At 40.6% G+C, this 21,850-nt stretch overlaps 1 protein-coding gene across 1 annotated transcript; it reads left to right on the forward strand.

Moving 5' to 3' along the window:
* The first annotated feature begins 1,819 nt into the window (after window positions 1-1,819).
* Window positions 1,820-20,779, forward strand: vps41 (VPS41 subunit of HOPS complex). The gene is made up of 29 exons (XM_027004324.2): window positions 1,820-2,053; window positions 2,365-2,412; window positions 5,149-5,256; window positions 6,862-6,939; window positions 7,297-7,371; window positions 8,765-8,827; window positions 9,470-9,535; window positions 11,648-11,767; window positions 12,198-12,344; window positions 12,429-12,495; window positions 12,612-12,709; window positions 13,045-13,174; window positions 14,346-14,461; window positions 14,625-14,681; window positions 14,828-14,889; window positions 15,170-15,251; window positions 15,772-15,864; window positions 15,956-16,083; window positions 16,324-16,468; window positions 17,373-17,414; window positions 17,520-17,570; window positions 18,425-18,562; window positions 18,696-18,750; window positions 19,076-19,216; window positions 19,431-19,567; window positions 19,779-19,878; window positions 20,012-20,056; window positions 20,181-20,260; window positions 20,454-20,779. The coding sequence occupies exons 1-29, from the start codon at window positions 2,033-2,035 to the stop codon at window positions 20,532-20,534; spliced, it is 2,574 nt and encodes an 857-aa protein (XP_026860125.1). The 5' UTR covers window positions 1,820-2,032; the 3' UTR covers window positions 20,535-20,779.
* Window positions 20,780-21,850: the final 1,071 nt, after the last annotated feature.

A 21,850-nucleotide genomic window follows, 5' to 3' on the forward strand; every position in this document is an offset into this window, starting at 1 on the left:
TGTGTGTTTCATCTACTGTTTTTTTCTCTGATCCTGTCTTCTTGTTTACCTCTTTCACATGATTTGGTCACTGCTATCTTTAGCAGACATTATGAGTCACGGGCTGTGCTGTGTTAAAAAAGACGTTGCTAAATAGACTGTTTGGTTCAAATTAATTTGTTGTGCACAATTTTTGGGTCAAACAAACCTCATGCTATGATGTCCAGTCAAGCCAAAGCAACAACAGTCCATATTGCTGCCAATAGCCTGTAATAATATAGCAATCCTGACCAAGATCAGCATAATCACGCTAGAAGTATTGACAGCAGGGCGCAAAAGACCCTATCCCAAGGCCATCTGTGGCAGGAGTCTGTTAAGAATCAAAATGTAAAAATGTCTGAGTAAATCTAAGCAAATGCCCCTGCCTCTCAAACACTTACGAATAAGCATTGAAAGTATAAAAACAGTATCATGGACATTGATGTATCCTTATCTGATTCCTAAGAAAACGGGGTATATCCTCAAATCGTTAAGATATAGTTAGGCACTGAACTTTTCCTGTCATTCTCCCAGTCAAAGGCTACCTACCTTTATTGTTGTCAGAATTGTATTTGTATTTGTCTGAGTTTGATTTGATTTTCTCTCCCACTTAGTGTTCTTAGTTAAACTAATATGATCTGAATCATTTAAAACTGGCTACGCTGAGACCAATCTCATAATCACGTTTGCACTGAATGATTAGATATTTAGATACTAGCTACGTAGACAGACTCCAAATCAAACTCCCGAAAACATCTTAGCTATCTTAGCTACCCTAACTTACCTAATTCAAGCTAGCCAACTAGCTGAATTTAAGAGACAGATGGCTTGGCTAAAAATTAATAAGCACTTAACCTAGCTAGCTAAAATGCAGGTAGATTTTACATATGTAGCTAGCTAACTTTTTTTTATGCTTACCTCGATCTGTCAACCACCAGATTCCACCAACGGTTCTTTTAATTTTATTTAAATAAATTACCTTACCTGAAAACCATTATGCTACAGTACATTAGCTATGTACAATATATTAGAATATTTTTCAGAGACCTGATTAAAATGCATATTGAATTACAAAAACCCATGGCTTCGTGCTGATTTTCTGCTTCGAATACTCTTTGTAGTCTGTCGGAATATTAGCTATAAAACACTCAGCATTTATGTATTTTGATCTCCATTACTCATTTGACATAGCGCCTATATAACTTATATAATTAAAAATTAAGGTGATGGAACGGTGAATTAATTGAACGTAAGCAGCAACCGCCGATCTCTACCGTTTAGAAAATCCCAAACATAGAACAATTACAACTTCAAAATGTTTTAAAATAAAGAGGGAAATCCTATTATTATTATTATTAGTAGTAGTAGTAGTATTGTTATTATATGGGAACGCTCACATATTTTGATCAAAACAGAGGCTATGGCCTAATTTTAAAAACAAACAAACAAACAAAAACCAGAATATCGGAATCGGGGCAGATCGTACACACCGATAATGCGCCGAAATACACACAATGTCTGAACTCTGCGGAAGTGCGAGACCGTGTTATGTGCGCCGAGAATCGGCCCAGGTGCGTCGTGCTAAGTGTGTTGTCATGACTAGATTCTGATCATTGTGTTTCTAATAGCTACGTCCTACTTCATATCCTAATGGTAAATGTGTAGAGAAATGTGATTTCCCATGGGAAAAAAAAACAGGTTTATACGTTTCCTTTTTGCTTTGCGAGCGGGCTAGATTAATTTGAAACTGCATTTCCCAAAATGCTCTTGCACCGTTTCCTGTTTTTATCATGTGATTGGTTGGATGCTACAGTGACATCTCTTCAAGTGAGAAGTCGTCAGCGTTTTAATTGTAGAAAGGGCTCGTGTACAAAATCAGAGCAATACATTATCTCCTAGATTTTCTGTCGCCGCTAATGTCTAAAAGATTATTGCACTAATACAATTTCGGCAGCTCTGTTTTGCTTTTATACGTATTCGGGGCTGTGGCTGGCCATTAGCTAGCTGGTCAGTTATGTCGGAAGTGGAGGAGCAGGTAAATTAACGTTATGCTGCCTGTTTTTGTACCACAGACATCACTGATTTCTATTGTAAATTTTAGTTGCTGTCTGTTTGTTAGACACTAACTGTATAGCTAAGACTAGCTTTTAACTTACAGCATCTGGCATTGGCCACAGTCATTAGAAGCATAGCCAGCTAACGACGTATACTGTCCTGTGAACCCGCATGTCTTCGTTTCTGTTGCTGTGTAAATGACTCAGTAGTAACTCCAATAGTCGATATTAGATAGATAACATATCCAGCTAACATAATGGGTGCGATTTTAAATGCGTTTCTATTTTGTAGGGAAGGAAACCAAGTGAAGAGTTGGAAGAGTCCACTGAGGACTCGGAGGTATGAATGTATTTTTTAGGAATTTCGGAGTACGTTGTGGGATAATGATTTCTTCTAAATCGAGTAGCCGGCATTGTGTTAATGTCGTTTCTTTGGGTGGTGGTGATAATTTAGGTATTATTTTACCCAAACGAATTCTGCTTTGCTTGTCTTTAATAGGCTAGAAAGGACAGTTGTTGTTTTTTTCGACATAGAACCTTAAGAACACAAACAAGCATGTGAATGAATAGTTGTTACATCGGAGAAGCTTTATATTTACTGTCTTGCTTTTTAAAGTATAGCTAAAATATTTTGAATTCATTAAATACTTGTTTGCTGTTATAAGAAAAAAAAATATGCTACTGCATTTGATGAGAGCTGTGCATATAAATAATGCACTCCTTGAATGATGTAATTCCTAAAGCAGGAACTTAGATTTTAAAATATGGTAGAAGAAAATTTAATAATGAGTTATCTCTCATTCAGACTTGAATTGCTCACTGATATATAACGCATTTTTTCAAAATACTTGTGTCTGTAAAACTGATTTTTGCTTACTATTTGAAATCTGAAACAAACTTAAATCAAACCTATTTACACCATAGGTATGAATGTTCTTGAACACTTAGTAGTTCTATATTTTCATGAAGGATTACATTTCTAATCATTAATGGAAAATAAAATCTCTATGGCTCCTTTTGGAGCATTCAAGTGAATCTCTGACCATGTAGCATCAGAGCTATGTCCTGGTTCATGTTTGTCTAAGTGACTGAGATACATGAGGGCAGTAAGGTAAATGTGAAAAGGTGTCAAAAATACACTCTTATTCACCAGAATGTACACTTGGCTGATAGTGGGTAAAATAACAGTGTGACGGACTGAAGTGGAATGGAGTCTTTTAGTGATCCAGAGGATGAATCAGGAAGACACTGGACAGATACTAGTTCCACTCCTGTGCCTTAAAAATGAGAATGAATGTAAAAATAACATAGCTTCAGTGTAAATTAAATCTTTGACTGTCTATATAGTTAGACACCCATGTCTTGGTTATTGTATGTGTATGTATGTGTCTGATATTTCTGCTGGACTACTGCAAGCCTTTGTATATTTTGTTATTCATTATAATGCTTCATAGTTCTCGTTCTTTTATTCTTTCTTATTCCCCTGTCTGTTTGGCTCTTGCCTCTCCTCACTTTTTTTCCTTCAAAAATATACACATGCACACAAAGTATTTTGTATTTTGTACTGACATCAAGAAGACGCTGTCAGCACACAGACAGACTTGCCAAGTTGGTGGTCAAAAATGACCTTTAGTCTTTAGGTTCTGTAGGTGTTGTCTGTAGGCCCTTCATGTGAACATTAAACCACCCCCATCGTTGTCACACACACATTCTCTCTCTCTCTCTCTCTCTCTCTCTCTCTCTCTCTCTCTCTCTCTCTCTCTCTCTCTCTCTTGTTGTAGGCAGAGGCATTTCAGTATTTATTGGCATAACCTACAATCACAAAGCCACTATCGAGCTGCTCTGAAATTTCTTGCCAGGGAAGAATTATGTCCCACTTCAGTGTGGAACTGTGCTGCAGCCTAGAGACATGATGTCACGCAGGGAATGGAAGGAGGATGCAGGCTTAGGCTGACATTAATCTGTGTGTGTGTGTTTGAAGCTCAGCTTCAACGTAGCCACGCAATCTGCTTTCTGACTAGAGAATTGAGCGGGTGAAAGAGAGTGAGGAAGGGGGGGAGAGAGAGAGAGAAAAATGAGAGAAAGAGAGGGTGAAAAGGAATGAAGGGGAGAGAGGGTTGAAGAGCGTGCTTGAGTGGCAGAGGAGTGTGTGGATGGTCACACCACTCCTGGAACAGGGCAATTAAAGACAGACTTCCCTTCATCCCCTGCTCCCCAGGGCACCAATTAGGAACAGTGTGGAACGTCAGCACAACACTCATCCACCACGTCGGCGTGGCAACGACAAACACTAACAAGAGGCAGAAATTATGGGATATGAAACGGAAGAAATAACACCAGCCCAACAAACACCCCCCCCCCCCCCCCGCCTTCTCACAGCAAAGAAAGTTTGTTTCTTTTCCCTTCTTGGTTTTTCTCTCTCCTCCACAACTATAATGGCTTTGTAGACCATGACAAATGTCCAGGCATTAGAAATTTCACATCTGGAGTGAACAGGAAATGGACACGTCTGCCTCTGGGTGATGGGAAGAATGTGGAAGTGAAAGCATCTTCAGAAGTACCTGGAGCTTCTCTCTACTTACAAACTCCACTTCTTAACAATCCAGCCACACAGCTGCACCACCACAAGCCAGCCTGCTGTCTGGCAAGGCTTGGCATTGTTCCACACGCTTTATCTGGTTAACAAACTTTAACCAGTAGAGCTTGACATTCTTACCAGAGGGGTTGGCTCAACGAGAGGGATGAAGCTGAATGATTCATTGTCCATTGTCAGCATCTGTGAGAGGATTTGCTGAGGTAGAATAAGTATGAGGGCATTCTGTGCTGATTAGATGGAGAATTAGCAGCCTCAGGACAGCTTTGGTCCAGATGATCAGCAACTGCCAATAAATCATTTTACCTTAAGTTACACATTCACCTAGTCTACCTCAACTTTTGTGTAACCCAGAAGCTAAAGGAGAGGGGCCACTGAAGTGTATTGGTCAGAAAGAGGTCTGAGATTTTAACAGTCATTTTTGAGTCATTCTGTCCAGTACCAAGTTTTTTTTTGTGTGTGTTTGCGTGTTGGTTTCCCTAGGAGGAGGACAGTGAGGAGGAACCTAAGCTCAAATATGAGCGACTGGCCAATGGGGTGACGGAGATTCTGCAAAACGATGCTGCCAGCTGCATGACTGTGCATGACAAGGTAACTTAAAACAATGTTTCAAGGTTTGGTCTACATTTATTTCGCAAAGCCTGCATGGAAAACCGTTAGGAGTTGTGATACATGACTTGTTTGTCACCCAGCCCCCTTCTTTCATCCCGTTTTACGTTTAGCCCCCTGGATGGGACGTCTTTTTCAGTCCCAGACTTGTTCTTCTCAGGGCTATTCTTCCTTGGCTGAGCGATCTGTACTATGGCTGGCACAAGCAGCCATGACAGCAGGTTCAGTCATGCATGCCTGTTCTGGAGTAATAGTCATACTTAGTTATGTGTGCTCATCTAATGTTTTATTAAACATTATTGATTTCTATTCTTTTTTTCCTCTACTTTCCCTGGGGTCCCTGCTCCCCTTCTGCTCTTCCATCTTACCAACCCCCACGCCATCCCCGAGCAACACTGCCAAAGGAAGAAACACCATGAGTCTGAATTTCCAATGAGAGCCACCCCGATGCTTTTCCATTCTTTTGCTTACTCTCTTTTTCTCCCCGTTTATGGGTGTATTCCTGCATAATGTCTGCAAGCTAGTACTATGCACACAAGACTTCTCTCACCTAGTACCACACTTCAGCAAGCCTAATGTAGCCTCATATTTTAAGTGCCCCGAATCAGAATTTCATTTGAGCAATTCCATTTTGATAAATCCCTTTAAGAGCTACTCTGCTCTGGCGAGGCCACCCCTTTTATTTATTTATTTTTGGCTGATTTTATTTGGGGAGATTGTGTGCGCAGGAGGGGGGTGGCTCTGTCGGACATGCTCCACTGTGCCTGTAAATATAAGCATTTCATTATAGACTGCACTGAAGCATGGGACCACTCTGTGTGCTGCGCAAGAGGGTGGTGTATATGCGTGTGCGTGTGTGCACGTGCGTGGGTGTGCGTGCACGTATGTGCACACGTGTCTGTGTGCAAGGTTCCCAAAACCACATTGTTCACTGTATAGGAAATTTCATGTTTTTCCTGCTGCTTTCCTGTTCTGAATTTCCTTATTGCTGCTGTAATTGTGATGCTACCATGTGTCATTTAGCACCCTGTAACACATGTTTAGCAGCCTATCCAGTGCCATTCTTTAAAATAACTGTTGCTTCCTATGATGTTTTACTTTTCCTTTACTGTAAGATCTCTGAATTGGAATCAGCTTCTCCACATTCTTATTGTGTTGAAAAATCAACCCTGAATACACATTCCCCTACTATATGTGTTCTCTGTGTTAGTTAAACTTCATTTGTCCTCCTGGGCAGTGGGTTTGATTGTTGGGAAGGAGGTGGGAGCATGTGATCCACAGAGCATATATTATGTTGAGGCGTTTTGATATGTCAAAAAATGCCATTTCACACTGGCGCGCTCTGATAAATAGGCTTTTCTGTCCTCCAGCAATTTCACACTTTTTGCCCCCGAGGGGACAAGCTGGAGCCCCCCACCCCTACACACACAAACACATGCACGCACACACACACACTTCCCTTCAACCAAGCCTGGTAAGGTGCATTAATACCCCAGTACTGCAGCTTAAAGTTCAAATTCATGCTAAGCTGTGGCAGTTTGTTGTGTGTATTGTACATAAAGTGTCTGTGCCTTTGCTGGATTCCAGTTTTTGGCCCTGGGGACTCACTTTGGGAAGGTCTTCCTGCTGGACATCCAGGGAAATGTCACGCAGAAGTATGAGATTGTAAGTAAACGAGTCATTGTGCTCTGAGGCAGTCATAGCTCAGTGGTTAATGTACTTGACTTGTAATTGGAAGGTTGCTGGTTCAAGCCCCACCTCTGCCAAGTTGCCACTGTTTGGCCCCTGCGCAAGGCCCTTAACCCTTAATTGCTCAAGTTGTACTCAGTCATAATTGTAAGTCGCTTTGGATAAAAGCGTCAAGTAAATGTGCTTGATCTTCTAAGAAGAAGCTGTAGAAAGTCAAAATTAAGACGTTAACGCTGTTTCTTCGCTTCATGAGGAGTAGCGTTTTCACACTTTAAAATAATAATCACAATGTGTTTCTATACACCTGTCTGCCTCTTTGCGTGTCTGCCACAGAGTTCGGTGAAGATAAATCAGATCAGTCTGGATGATAGCGGGGAGCATGTGGGCATCTGCTCGGAGGATGGAAAGGTAGGCCCTTTGCTGTCACTAGGGATCACTGAACCAGACAATCACGATTCAAGCTATTCACCATGCCATACAGGCTGAAAGATCCCCTGTTCCCAAGGCTTTGGTGGCTAAGCACTGGGAGTGGGTGGTGAGGTCATGTAATGTCATGTAGTGACTCCCTTATGAAGAGGCAGAAGGACAGAACAGAAGAAAGCATCATATGGTCTGGCTGACCAAAACTAGACCAGAGAAGATAATTTACAGATCCTTGAGAGTTTAATATGTGCTTGTTTAGGAAAGCATTAGACAAGAAGTTTCTTTTGGTGCCAATCGACAAACTGGAAAAATGACTATAGCACTTGGCACTGTGTCTGTGGTAACCAGCACCTGTATTAGTGTGTTTGCAGCCACATTAGCAACATTCATCTCCTCATCTACCCATCTGGGCTGCCTTTCACTTGTCTTCACCCTATCTGCATGGTGATCTGAGCACAGGCATTCAGCGACCCTACCGGGCCTAATCATCACTACGACGAATGGCTCTCCCAGGTTGATCTCAGATCAGATAGCCCTCTTGTGCACCCTGCTCTCAGCCTGATCTCAGACCAGATCTCAGCCTGATGGCATAGCAGATAGCTGTGTCACGCTCCTTGCTCAACAGCCTTACCAGATTCTTCTCATGTGCGCAGTGACTCTGGCAATTAAAATCGTTGCAGCAGCCATTGTTCACAGCGAAAGGTTTTAACACCAGTCCCACTTGCCCTAGGCTTACATGATAGCTGAGATTATGTCAGACATGACAAACCTAAGTAGGAAACACTCTTCTGGCTGTGTCTCAGGGCTAGTTATTTATTCAGTCCTTTTCATTTGTTAACATCATACTTTTTAGGATGCTGTTTAAAATTGCACTTGTTTTAGGAACAACTTGAGATTTGTGCAGTAGTCCCTAAGTAGGATTTTACAGAAAAGTTTATAAAAAGAGAAAGAGAGATAGAATAGCTCAGAAGCAAGGAGGCCTTGCTAGCATGAGTTTTTGTTCCTGATCAACGTTATTTTGCGATCAATTTGTGTTTTGCGCCCACTCCCCAACCCACCCCGCCTCCAGCTCAGACAGATAGGTGCAGATGAATTTCTGTGTCATGACTTGCCTTTAGCCATCTGGGACTACAGTACAGCCAGAGATTAAGACCGCTCTATGAAAGCTTGCCAGGGCAGAGGGAGTTGACCCGGCTACTAATTGGGTGCCTAGTGGATGCCTAACTAGCCCACCATAAGATGTGATGTTTTTGTGATGCCTAGCCCAGGTCACTCCGAAATGCACTGACATTGTTTTGACCTAAAATGACACTTCTAATTATTTTTGTTATTGTCTGGGTTTTTCCCCCTTAACATCCTCTTATGTCTTGTCTTTCAGGTGCAGGTGTTTGGCCTCTACACCAGAGAAGGCTTCCATGAGAACTTTGATTGTCCCATCAAAGTAAGTTATTGTGCTTAACTTGTTCATTGTTCCCCTGGCAACTCGTTCATGTCTTATGGGCAATTGCCCTTTGAGTTTGACTTCCTGCCAGAACAAGCACTATTGTTTTCCTAAATAATATGATTTCAGGTCCCTGCAAGTTTTAATTGATTTCTCTTGGGCATTCTTAGCTTGGATAACTCGCAGATATTACCTAAGCAGGGCTAAGAGGGACTCTGTCGAGTCTAATACTGTACAATACTGGAAGGCAGGTGCTGGGTTACAGTATACAGAAGCAGAACCCTCATTTCAACTGCAAGGCAAATTGGAAAGTGAGAATCGATCTTCAAACCCTACTTGTGCAGTAGCATCCCAGTCACGTGACACCTGTTCTAAGGGAGTCTAAGCAAACTGTTGATAAAATAGTTGCTAGTTGCAACTATGTGATCTGTGCTGTTGAGAGCAACCATTTCAAAACATAGACAAACCTAGAATTTTAAATACTTTGTAAATACTATCATAAATGTACTGATATCTATCCATGGAAATAGCACATTTCTATGAGAGTAGAGAGTTGGAAACAAGCATATAGCTGGATTAGATTAGAGAGAGGTGGATCTGTGAACTAGCACTATGTTTTGTGCACCTCTACCTTTGCTCCAGGTGGTGGCTTTACATCCCCAGTTCAGCAAGTCGAACAACAAGCAGTTTGTAACTGGAGGAAACAAGGTGAGATATGCGGCTAATTTTAAATGAATGACAATCTGAATTTGAACAGGTCTTTTAGCGCAGTGACCTCACTAATTTCTAAGTCTGAGGAGGTCTTTTCTATGACTTCAGGCGCTGAAACAAATGGCTTCTCTTTGAAATTTCATATTAGCAACAAATGTTCTTTTTGTCTTCTTTTAAGCACACCACCTTTGTTGGCGTTTAGTAGTGATGCTTCACTACTAGAGGGGTGGGCAGTATATTTCACAACACTGAACTCTGTAGCTTCTGTGACTCTGACTTTTGACACTTTCTATCTTGGCCTTGTGGCAGGGTCAGAGAGAGAGAGAGAGAGATAGAGAGAGAGAGAAAGCGAGGGGTCCATTTTCTCCGAGTGTCGCTCTGCTCACCGGGAGAGAAGTTGTTTCCCCACACGCAACAAATTACAGTCATTACATCCAGAGTGCCATAGTGTCCACAACATGTAGAAGTTGGACTAAACAAATAGGCTTTCATTTTTCAGAGAACGCCACAGTACCTAGGCAGGGTGTCTTTCTGTCTTCAGAGATGAATATGGCGATCATATCTTACCAGCACGCTGTTCGCCTAACACACCTTTAGAAACGGGCCGATAAGAGCTCTTTTCTAAAGGGGCAACTTGAACAGTCAAGATGCTGTTAGCTTGGGTGGGAGGATGGGTAATGCATCCTAATCTTGGCCATCTCCCATATATTACTTATATTGGAAGCACAGAGAGAGATTTGAGACTTCATTTCTTTTAGTTGTAAATATTTGGCTGTACAACTCACAAAATGTAAAGCTGATTTCATTGCCAGGTAACTTCATGAAATGACTGCTCATCTTTTTTCCATGTCATGTATAAGCACTAAATAAGTGCCGGTTGTCCCGTGTTTTGTCCGTTCTTTCATTCCCGAGTGGAGCTGGACTGTGTTGGCCGTCTTAGGCTCCCCCACTCGGCTGATTTTCTGCTGTTTCCCTGGCTTAAGGTGCCCGTAATGCAGCCGCGGTGTAAAAATCAATACGGCTGAGGACACATCTTGTCAAAGGCAATTCAATCTGTCTGCGCGGCTCCTGGAGTGTCATCTCCCGTTGGCAAGCCGTGATCTGTTAACATAGCCCAAAAGTGCAGAATCTGAGTCACGCTCGTTTCTGCATCAGGCCGGCCAGACGGCGCATATGTGTGCGCAGCGACCCATCATGAGAAGATGTGTCTCGTTCCAGCGGGCTAGATCCATGCAGCATGCCTGCTGCTGTTTTATGTGCAGTGATTTTCACATAACTTGCCATCACATGTATAACGTGATCCAGAAATATTCAGATCAGGCAAGACCAGACATGAGTGGTCTTGTAGATTGTTTACCTTGAGAAAAGCTTAGATGAAAGTATTTCATACATTACATTACAGTATTACTTACATGCATACAGTATTTCATACATTACAAAGCTTTTCATGCATCTTTTGTCTCCGCATCAGATCAACACAGCACCCCAATGCACACTTCAGGATCTCATATACTAGGCAAGACTGCTGTAGTTCTTAATCATGTCTCAGCAGTGTGATAACTTCGTATTTCTGTAGATTACTGTACTGCAGCATTCTGATATGTAATAAGAGGATTGGGGTCAACATTTAATGATTAAATAAATAATGCTTTAGCTCAAAGTGGCTTTCAACAGGAACTATTTGCAAAGTGTACCTTTAGCTTTAATGTAGTTAGACTATTTAAGATGCCATATATTTTATTATGTGTATGAAGACTCGGTCTGTATTTTATGATTCCTCAAAGATCATAAAAGCTATGGTTATTGTCTTTGTAAGATGATGATAGAAACCTCCCGTACCCATAGCCAAGCCATAAACAGCAAAACTTGTTTCAGATTGGCACCAAAGACGAACAACTCTCTCTCTCTCTCTCTATCTATCTATCTATATCTATATCTATATATAAATAAATATAAATAATCAGTCGAGGGTTGGCTGGTGGTACTGTGTTCTACCGCCCTCTGCTGGTGTATTTGAGATATCACTAGTTAGAGCACCTGTTCCTAGTTCTGCGCGTTAGTAAAGTTAGTCAACATGGCTGGTTTAGAAATTCTTTCTGTGTGATGTAGCTGCTACTGTATGAAAGAAACTGGCTGAACCGCTGGAAGATGTCCACTCTGCATGAAGGAGAGGGCACCATCACCAACATCAAATGGAGGGCCAATCTCATCGCTTGGGCTAACAATGTGGTACGACTAGACTTGTTGCAAAGTGTGGCTAAATTATTTTGGAGCCACTTTATTATAAGAGCTTTTAGAAATGTTTATTTTTATTATGCCACTGCCAATTTTAGCTGACATGATCTTGGAAATATAATGGCAGCTGTTGATTTTTGAAATACCGAAATGGGGACGTCACAGTGATCTGGGCTGATTTTATACACACTGTTTAGTCTAGCATAGCTGATACATATATATTATCCTTTCAAAATTAGCCTTTCAAAATTCCTGTTCTAAGAAATAATCAGTTCTAATATTAACAGAAATTTCAGCAATTATTTAAATGCTCCTAGAAACTCAAAGGTTATGTAACTTTTTTTTTTTTTTAATCCTAATGATTTTGTTGGCTAGATGTTGCCAGTATGTCATGTTTTAGAGTTTTTCTCTTGGTGCGGATCAGGGGGTGAAGATCTATGACATCAGCAGCAAGCAACGCATCACGAACGTGCTGCGGGACAACACGACTCTGAGGCCTGATATGTACCCCTGCAGCCTGTGCTGGAAAGATAACGCCATTCTTATCATCGGCTGGGGATCTTCTGTCAAGGTGAGTGAGAGAGTGTGGGTGTGTGTTCAATCCCATGTGAGAGTAGTGCTTTCTAAACTTCAAGTACACTTGTTCTTCTTGCAGATATGTGTGGTTAAGGAGCGTGACCCTACAGAGATGAGAGATTTGCCCAGTCGCTATGTAGAGATCGGTAATGCCACATACACACCTGTAGTGCTGTTGTATGCCTGAACATTAAGTTGCATATTGTCAAAAAAATATCAGTGTGAAGGTGGTTTGCTAATCTGAGTTCTTTATCCCTTGCAGTGTCAGCATTTGAGACAGAGTTCTTTATTAGTGGGCTTGCTCCTCTAGCTGATCAACTTGTTACCCTATACTATGTCCAAGAGAATTCAGATCACATGGTAGGACTCCTCACTGTTGTCAGTAATAGTCCCCTTGGCCCAACATTGTACGTTTTTGTGTTCTCCCTGATCAAACACATCTGTCCAAGCTCTTGTCTAATAATAGTAACATTTGGCCTACGAACTGAGCCAACTGGAAACTGAAAGTTGCCTCTTTAAGTGATCTTTGCCTGAGATATCAGTGCTTTGCATGTTTAATTTTGAGTTTATATAGGCTAAACCAGTGTTGCTTGGAATTTGTTGTAGAACAACACAGGTCCAATGTATCTGTAGTAATTGCAGAAATATTAAAATTAAAAGTAGTTACAAAGTTTGTGTGTGTGTGTGTGTCACAGGAGGAGGAGTTCAGGGCACGGCCACGCCTGGACATCATCCAGCCACTGCCGGAGAGCTGTGAAGAGATCTCATCTGACGCTCTCACCGTCCGCAACTTTCAGGAGAACGAGTGCCGTGACTACAAGCTGGGTAAACAAGAGAAGGGGAGGGACAATTGACATTTTGGGACAGTCCACTACTATCCTCAGACTGAGAGTAGGAGATTCTCTATAAGAGGATTTAGCACTTTTTTTCGTGAAACAGGCCTCAAAAAGTGATGTTTAATAATTTTAGCTCTACTTCCTGAGAACTGAATGTAGGATCTCATCAGGGAGATGGATTATGCCTGCAGCTCAACTGTCTCTACATTTATGACTGTCAAATGCACAATGATTCAGACTTAATTATACAATATGCTGATGATTGGTCTCATTTTTTGGAAGTTATACAAGTATAGGAAAAAGATGCAGGACCTGAGTGAAGTAAAACAAATAATTTTGTTTTGAATACTAACAAAATGAAGGAGATTTTGATTTCAGTAAGCGTAGCTCATATCTGTGTTATAATAAAACAACAGGGGTAGAAATGCTGGACTGTTTTAAGGTTTTCATTAGTTTTAGAGTTTTCATCTGACCTCTCATGGCAAATGAATATTCATTTGCTGAATATGAAAGCTCAAAAGAGTTAGAATTTTTTAAGGACTTTAAAGATAGTGTGACTGAGCATAAGGATCCTGAGCAATTTCTACAGGTGTACTAAAAAAGTATATAATGTTTCTATATTAGTTTGGTACAGGAATTGTTCTGGTTGGAAAACTCTGGACAGAGTTTTATGTTCACCGGTGAGGATTATGGGTACTGGGCTTTCTCATCTATGATCTCTACGTGGATCACGTATGTTCACAGGTGCTAAATGTCCTGGCAGATAGATACCATCCAGCAGAGGAGAACTTTATTGTCTTGCGCTTTGGGAAACGGTATATGTCGATTAAATCTGGAACAGCATGACTGTGCAATAGCTTTTATCGTAGGGCCATACAATGCACGTTAAATACATTGAGATGATCAGTGGCACGTTGTGCATGTGTATGTATTGTAGTTTAATATATTTATTTGTGTCCTTCTCATATTTCTGAGTGAGATCCACACATTCATGCCAATGTATGTACTTTTATGTCCAATAAAACTGAATCTGAACTAGACTTTCCCACAGCTTACATCGTTATGATACATTCGGAGATGTTCTTACATTGTCCTCATGGTTTAGTTTAGGTGAACCATCCCACAAGAATTCAGAGTCAACGTGTGTCTTGCTTTCGCAGAGCACTCAGAAGGAGAGTCTCTGTTCTACATCATCAGCCCTAAGGACATTGTGGTGGCTAAGGAACGTGATCAGGACGACCACGTGGACTGGCTGCTGGAGAAGAAGAAATACGAGGTGGGTGTGCACAGCTGCCCAGGGTTCAGTGGACTACTCTGGACTTTGCGCAGCCTTCGGGATTTACAGTTTTGAGTCTGTTGCTGATTGTAATTAAGCTGAAACGCAAGGGCTGTGCACAGGATGTGGTGTTGGAAGCTTAACCGTTTGGGCCCTCTTACAGGAAGCGCTGATGGCAGCAGAGATCAGCTTCAAGAATGTCAAGAGACACGACGTTCAGGTACAGCCTGGAAGCTTTCACCATTTGAGTCACATTTTAACCAGCTATCTTGAACAAGAAAAGGTTGATTCTGAAATAACATGAAATGATGTATTCATGAGCAGCCTATAGTATTGTGATACCTCTATTCTGTCCTGAATGAGCAGAAAATCGGAATGGCCTACATCAACCACCTGGTGGAGAAAGGGGACTATGACACAGCAGCGAGGTGCTAGAATAGTGCTGCAGAGGTTTTCAGGCCAGTCCTCAGGACCCCTCAGCCAGACCACATATTTACTCTGTTTCTGCTCCCAAAGCGACATGGCCAGATAGTGACCATCTCTACAGCCTTTGGTTTGGTACTTCTGGTGCATGGGGAGCTGGAACAGAAGAAAAACTTGCTCTGGCTGGGGTTATTCAAACATGAGATTGAGAAACTCTGTTCTATATTAAAAGGTTTGATATTGAGTGGGAGGAAGCCTCAGTGTGTCTGTCTGTCTTGTTTACAGAAAATGTCAGAAGGTGCTAGGCAAGAATATGGATCTTTGGGAGAATGAGGTGTACCGCTTCAAAACTATTGGGCAGTTGAAGGTGAGTTAGTCCTGAAGGCCTGTATACTCTTACCTGATTTCACCCAAAGATGACAGCTTAGCATTGATTTTGGGAGGAATGTCACCAGTATACTTTTAGACAATGAGATATATAAGAATTTCACATCGTTCATACTGTAAGAAAATGGATAGGGCCTGTCACTTTTCTGCAAAAGGACACAAAGGTCTCCCATGGCAGTAATTAACAAAGATTTTGAAACGGAGTTACAGAAATTGTTTGTATGTTCACACTGCATCCTAGATGTCACAATCACATAGATGGTAGCAACTTTTCACTATGATATTGCCATATCCCTAAAAGGCCGATTGACCCATTATAGCTCCTGAGGGCATTCAGTCCCTTAGAAGTATTCACTTCACCATCCCTGTGATTTACTTCCCTAGACAAGTCCAATAAAGAGCGCTTACAGCTGGGCGCCCCACTTTGTCATATAGCTGCTCAGTCTGAGGTCCCTCCCCAATCTCAATCTCTCTCTCTCTCTCTCTCTCTCTTCCTCTAGGCCATTAGTCAGTACTTACCCAGAGGAGACCTCCGCCTCAGACCAGCCATTTATGAGATGATCCTGCATGAGTTCCTCAAGACCGACTACGAGGTGTGTGGGTGTGGCCGTGTTTCGTGTGTACACATGCTGGAGCACAGGATTTTTCTGCTCCCTGCATAACTGTCATTTCTGATCCCCACAGGGCTTCGCCACGCTCATCCGTGAGTGGCCAGGAGAGCTGTACAACAACATGACTATAGTTCAGGCAGTAACTGACCACCTAAAGAACGACCCCACCAATAGCATCCTGCTCACCACCTTAGCTGAACTGTGGGTAGCAGACAACATGCTTGGGTGTACATTCATTTGATTTTATTGCTTGGCTGGGTTTGCTTAACTATCTGTCAGTATTGCCACAGTGTTAAATACACGGTTACATATGTAGAAATCTGCAACTTAAAAAAAAAAAAAATGGACAATGCTCCGTAAGCAAGAGCTATGGTGCAATTACAAAGCTTCCTCAGTGGTGAGCCTGTAAAAAGTGTAACTAGCTCTGTCATTCTGCCTCAGATACACGTACGACCAGCGATACGACAGAGCTCTGGAGATCTATCTGAGGCTGCGGCACAAAGATGTCTACCAGCTCATCCACAAACACAACCTGTTCTCATCTATCGATGACAAGATCGTCCTCCTCATGGACTTTGATAAGGAGGTGAAACATCAGAGTTGTTCCTCAGAGATTTTTACACTCCTGTGAAGAGCATAGTTTAGGATCGTGGAGCGAGACAGTTTTAAGAAGCACATCACTGTAGTCTGGCATTTAAAACAAATATAGCTGTTTGAAAGACTTAGTGACACATGGGTCTCTGCTTTATACTTTTGAAATAGAAAAGTATTTAAATATATAAATATATGCATGATATTTTAGAAGTGCACAATATATCAGTGACAATTCTATTATTTGCTGATAACAATAATTCAAAAATTGTTCTTATCAATTTGATATTGAATTTCAGAAGATGGTTACAAACAGAATTTTCTAAATTATCTAACCAAGAGATTAGGCCTTCTATTTCATTTGTCTTGTTTGTATTACTACACTTAAAAGAAACTTTAGAAAGGTTAGAACATCAAATGTAATGAAGCTGTTTTGTTCACCTTTGGGTGAAGTATAAAGTATGATTACAATTATTGTGATGTCTGATTTACCTGAGACATAGCTATGTTACATTTAATGATCCATTTTAGAGTTTAAAATTTCTAACACCCACTGTACTTCATATGTAGATTATAGTTTGAATTTGCTTTAAGATGCATTAAGTTAAAATGATTGGTTCTTAATATTGGTATCTGCAACACAAGGTGTTAATTATCAGTCATGTTGATGTCTGTATGTCATAAGACATCCAATTAAGGTGTGTCCTTAATATATATTATATATATAACCTATATATTTTAATATAACATCTAATGGTAAAGACATAAAATCAAGATATATTTAGCCTGGCATTATCTGAAGCTCTTACTTAAAGCGAGATTTGACAGAGACAGAGAGCTTGGATTAATTGTCGCAGAGATCTGAAAGATGTGTCCGCATCTTTTGCTCTTGATTTCAGAAAGCTGTTGACATGCTGCTGGATAATGAAGATAAAATATCAGTGAGTTCACCCTGATGCCTCTGGGCTTCTGATTAAAAGCACACTGGCTCTGTTTGCACATGAATCTCTCTATATCATTCTCTCTCATGCTTTTTCCCCCATCAGACAGACAGAGTGGTAGATGAACTGAAAGACAGACCAAAGCTATTGCATGTGGTAAGCAGCGATTAATCTTAGGTACAGAATGAGTTTCCTTTTTTTTTTTTTTTTTTTTTATAATTAAGCAGCAATAATAATAATGATGATAGTAATTCACCATTTCTGCTGGTGTTTAATGTTGGCATGCTGCATTAACTTCATCTGCTACCTTGCCCCAGATCCCTGGTCTAAATCAGTATTTCTGAGGCGTTTTCTCCAGAAACTGTTTGATTTGATGATATGAACACATGATATTATTTGGCAGAATGACTAAGTAATTATTTCTAGGACTATACACCATAATTTAACATCCCAGTTGTTACACTTAATTAATACTGCCACTGGACTTGTACTCTTCCAGTCATCCGTCGTGATAGTACTGTTACTTTTATTTTGACTTTGGTTTTATGAAGGATTTAAATAATTACATCAATATAATAACATTGCTCAGCATAACCGTAGTCATTTTAAGTGGACAAGAGCAATAAGAAATGAGCACACCCAGGTGAACCCTTAGAGATCATACAGAAAAACATGGTGTTGATATCAGCCAGATATTAGGAGAATGGTATGGTTTCAGTGCATCCCTAATGACAGAACTGGCAATGAATTAAAATCTTTTACCATAGTAGGTGGATGTGGTTGGAGGAAAAGGTTGTGAAATGACACCCAGACAAAAATATTCTGACTCCCCCTCCCCCTCTATAGTATTTTCCCCACAATCTGTTGATTCAGTTGTTCATTACTATCTTAATGGATGCTGCTGTGTGAGCATGCAACATAGTGTATCTGATATCTGCTCTGCCATATCACTGTCATGTCAGCTGTTACCAAAAGAATAATAGAAATGTCTCTGCTGGTCTTTCTCCCAGTACCTTCACAAGCTGTTTAAGCGAGACCACCACAAGGGCCAGAAATACCACGAGAGGCAGATCAGTCTGTATGCAGAATATGACAGGCCCAACTTGCTGCCCTTCCTCCGAGATAGTACCCACTGCCCACTGGAGAAGGTACGGCTATGGTATTGTTTTAACCACATGATGGCCTTTTATTCTTCATCGTGTTTATTTAAGACTGCCTGATCATGCTTTCCATAAGTGAGTGATGTGTTTCATAAGCAAGGGCTGCCCTTGTCTTTTTTAGGCATTAGAGATCTGCCAACAAAGACACTTTGTGGAAGAAACAGTCTTTTTACTCAGTGAGTCTTGGATTTCACATGCTGTTTTATAGTTAGTGGTGGAATACCTCTCATGCAATTCTCAAAGAACTGACACATAGCTAAAGGAAGCCTGAGAAATAATGTAAAATAAAGAGAGAAAGAACTAGATTCTTGGCCTCAGACAAAATATCATTTGGATCTATGATCCATTCCATACAATAGTATTTATAAGGGCAAAAAGGAGGCAAACCTGATCCTGGATCAGTGCTGTTACTCTGAAGAGAGGGAATAAATAAATAAATAAATAAATTTTATTTATTTTTATATATATATATATATATATATTTATTGCTCACCCCTGCAGGCCGGATGGGGAACTGCAGGCGGGCACTGCAGATGATAATGGAGGAGCTGGGAGATGTGGATAAGGCCATAGAGTTTGCCAAAGAGCAGGACGATGCTGAATTATGGGAGGATCTCATCTCTTACTCTATAGACAAACCACGTATGTCTCATCTCTGTCTGCTTGCTGTAGTGTTATTTGTGTCATTTTGGGAAAGCATTTTATAAATCAAACATGTTTAGAAGATTTTCTGGTGTTGATATTAATGGGTATAATTCAGTTAAGATATATTGGAAGATAAACACCCAATATAAATGGCTTAAATTTTCTGAAGAAAAAAAAACTATTACTTACACCTTCTCTGTTCAATCTCCAGCTTTCATCACAGGGTTGCTAAATAACATAGGAACCCATGTGGATCCCATTCTCCTAATCCATCGCATTAAAGAAGGCATGGAGATCCCTAATCTCAGAGACTCGCTAGTCAAAATCCTACAGGACTACAATTTACAGGTAGAGTTACCCATTTAACTTGCTGTGTAATTAGGAACAAAGCCCATTCATTTGTTTTGCAGTTCAGAAATGTGGAGGTTTTAGGATCTGAGTGTAAATATAAATTGTTTATGATTATTCTTATAATTAAAGTTCATCAAAAAAAATCCAAATAGAAGAGGATTAACATGATGTGCAAAGACCGTATTTAAGCAAATGGATCTTCCTTCAGATCTTACTACGTGAGGGTTGTAAGAAGATTCTGGTAGCTGACTCACTCTCTTTGCTGCAGAAGATGAACCGAACGCAAATGAGGGGCGTTCGAGTGGATGGTAAAACACCAGTGAAACCAGTAGCATCTGACTAGTTGAATTTTTTAAACACCACAAACTGAGCTAGTTTTGGCTGGTTCACTGGAATGCATCAGGTTTACTAGTTTTCTTTTTCTTTTTTTTCTTTAAACAGAGGAGAATATCTGTGAATCTTGTCATGTCACAATATTGCCATCAGGTATGCTTACTTTCTCAAATGCATTTTTTTAAAATGTAAAAACATCTAATTTTGTTTTAACCTGTGAACGACCGTGTAACTAAAAAATATAATTATATAGCTGCTTGTGTTGCTTGTATTTTAGACACAGCCCAGCCTTTCAGCGTGGTGGTGTTCCACTGCAGACACATGTTCCATAAGGAGTGTCTACCCTCCTCAGGAACCGTAAGACTTTGCTCTATTCCAAACACAAGAGTCATTATCTCTACAAACGGTCCACTAACCTAAGACATGAATCACTTTTTTAGATGATTAAATCAAATTTCATGACCTGTTTCACCCAAGCTCTACTCGAAGTAAAAACAAAAATATTACATGCAGAGTTGACAAGGCCAGACTCTCCTGTCTTTTCTGGCAGATTCCAGGTGGACAGTACTGCAACATTTGTAGTGCCAAACGGAGAGGCCCCGGCAGTGGTATTCTAGAGATGAAGAAATAGCGTCCTTTCACCCAGTGGCTCCCATGCTGGGCTCTAACATCTGTTGTGCACCAAGCTTCCCAAGATGACAGCATCTTAACAAGTTTAAACTATAAGCCTCAGTGAATGTCAAAGAATCGTGATATAAAAGCCCTAGTGAATCTGTATTAACACTTACTATTTATGCATCACTTACATTTGCTCATGTTTGTTCTAAACTGTATGGTACTTACTAATAAAAAATTTTGCAATGCTTATCCATTCTTTCTTGTTGTTTTGGTCATTGATTTAGGCACTGATCATCCACAACTTTAAAACCACTGACAAGTGAATAAAATGTCACTGATATCTGTCAAGAGGTGGGGATATATAAGGCAGGAAGCAAATGGTATTTTCTTGAAACTGATACTTTGGAATGTAGGAAAGATTATCAAGGATCTGGGAAACTGATAAGGGCCAAACTGTTGGCTAGAATAGTGATGGCTTCCTTAGACCACTTTTTGACCTACCAAAAGAAGTCCAAGGAAAGAAATGTTGCATGAGTGTCTGGGCAGCACTACTGAAAGAAGGCAAGCTGGCAGGGGCAGTGTGATGCTCTGGGTAAAGTTCTGCTGGAAAACCTTGGGTCTTGGTAATCACGTGGACTTTACTTCAATATTGTAGACCTACTCTACCTAAACGTTGTGGTCCAAGTACAAACCTTCATGGCAATGGTATTTTTCAGCAGGATACTGTCCCTTGCCACACTAATAATTGTTCAGGAATAGCTTGAGGATCATGACAAGAGCTCAAGGTGTTGACTTGTTCCCCAGCGTTCCATCCTACCAAGCATTAGGTATGTGCTAGAAAAAGCTTTCAGGATTTAAAGGATCTGCTGCTAATGTCTTGGTGCTGGATACCATAGGACAGCTTCAAACATCCTGTGGAGTCCATGCCTCAATGGATTACAGCAATTTTGAGGGAGAGCAACACTGTTTTAGGTAGGTGGTTTTAATGTTATGGTTGATCGGTGCATATATTGATTCTTTCACTGAGTTAATGGCCCAATTTTATGAACATCTTGTTTTCACCACATCTTATGGCTAGTTTTTATTTAGTGCTAGTTTCAACTTTAAGATTTTAAAGAAAATCACTGCAGTTCTATTTCAGAATACTTGTCTGATTAATACTTGCACCACTTGAAATTGCCACTCTAGGCCAGCTTTGGTGGGAAAAGTAAGCAACAGTACTTTTTACTGTAAAACATGCACGTTAAATCTGCCAAGTCTGTAATTTAGTTAACAGTGGCAATTCTGGCAAATAACCATTTCATAAATATTACAAACCACATAATAAAA

Source organism: Electrophorus electricus, chromosome 5 (genome assembly GCF_013358815.1).
Source record: "Electrophorus electricus isolate fEleEle1 chromosome 5, fEleEle1.pri, whole genome shotgun sequence".
NCBI lineage: Eukaryota > Metazoa > Chordata > Actinopteri > Gymnotiformes > Gymnotidae > Electrophorus > Electrophorus electricus.

Excerpts from the sequence above, each read along its gene's own strand:
- vps41 (XM_027004324.2), top strand. The coding sequence starts at position 2,033 with ATGTCGGAAGTGGAGGAGCAG. Across the intron at positions 2,054-2,364 it reads TGTCGGAAGTGGAGGAGCAG|GGAAGGAAACCAAGTGAAGA; the intron begins GTAAATTAACGT and ends TCTATTTTGTAG. Across the intron at positions 12,496-12,611 it reads CAGTCGCTATGTAGAGATCG|TGTCAGCATTTGAGACAGAG; the intron begins GTAATGCCACAT and ends TATCCCTTGCAG.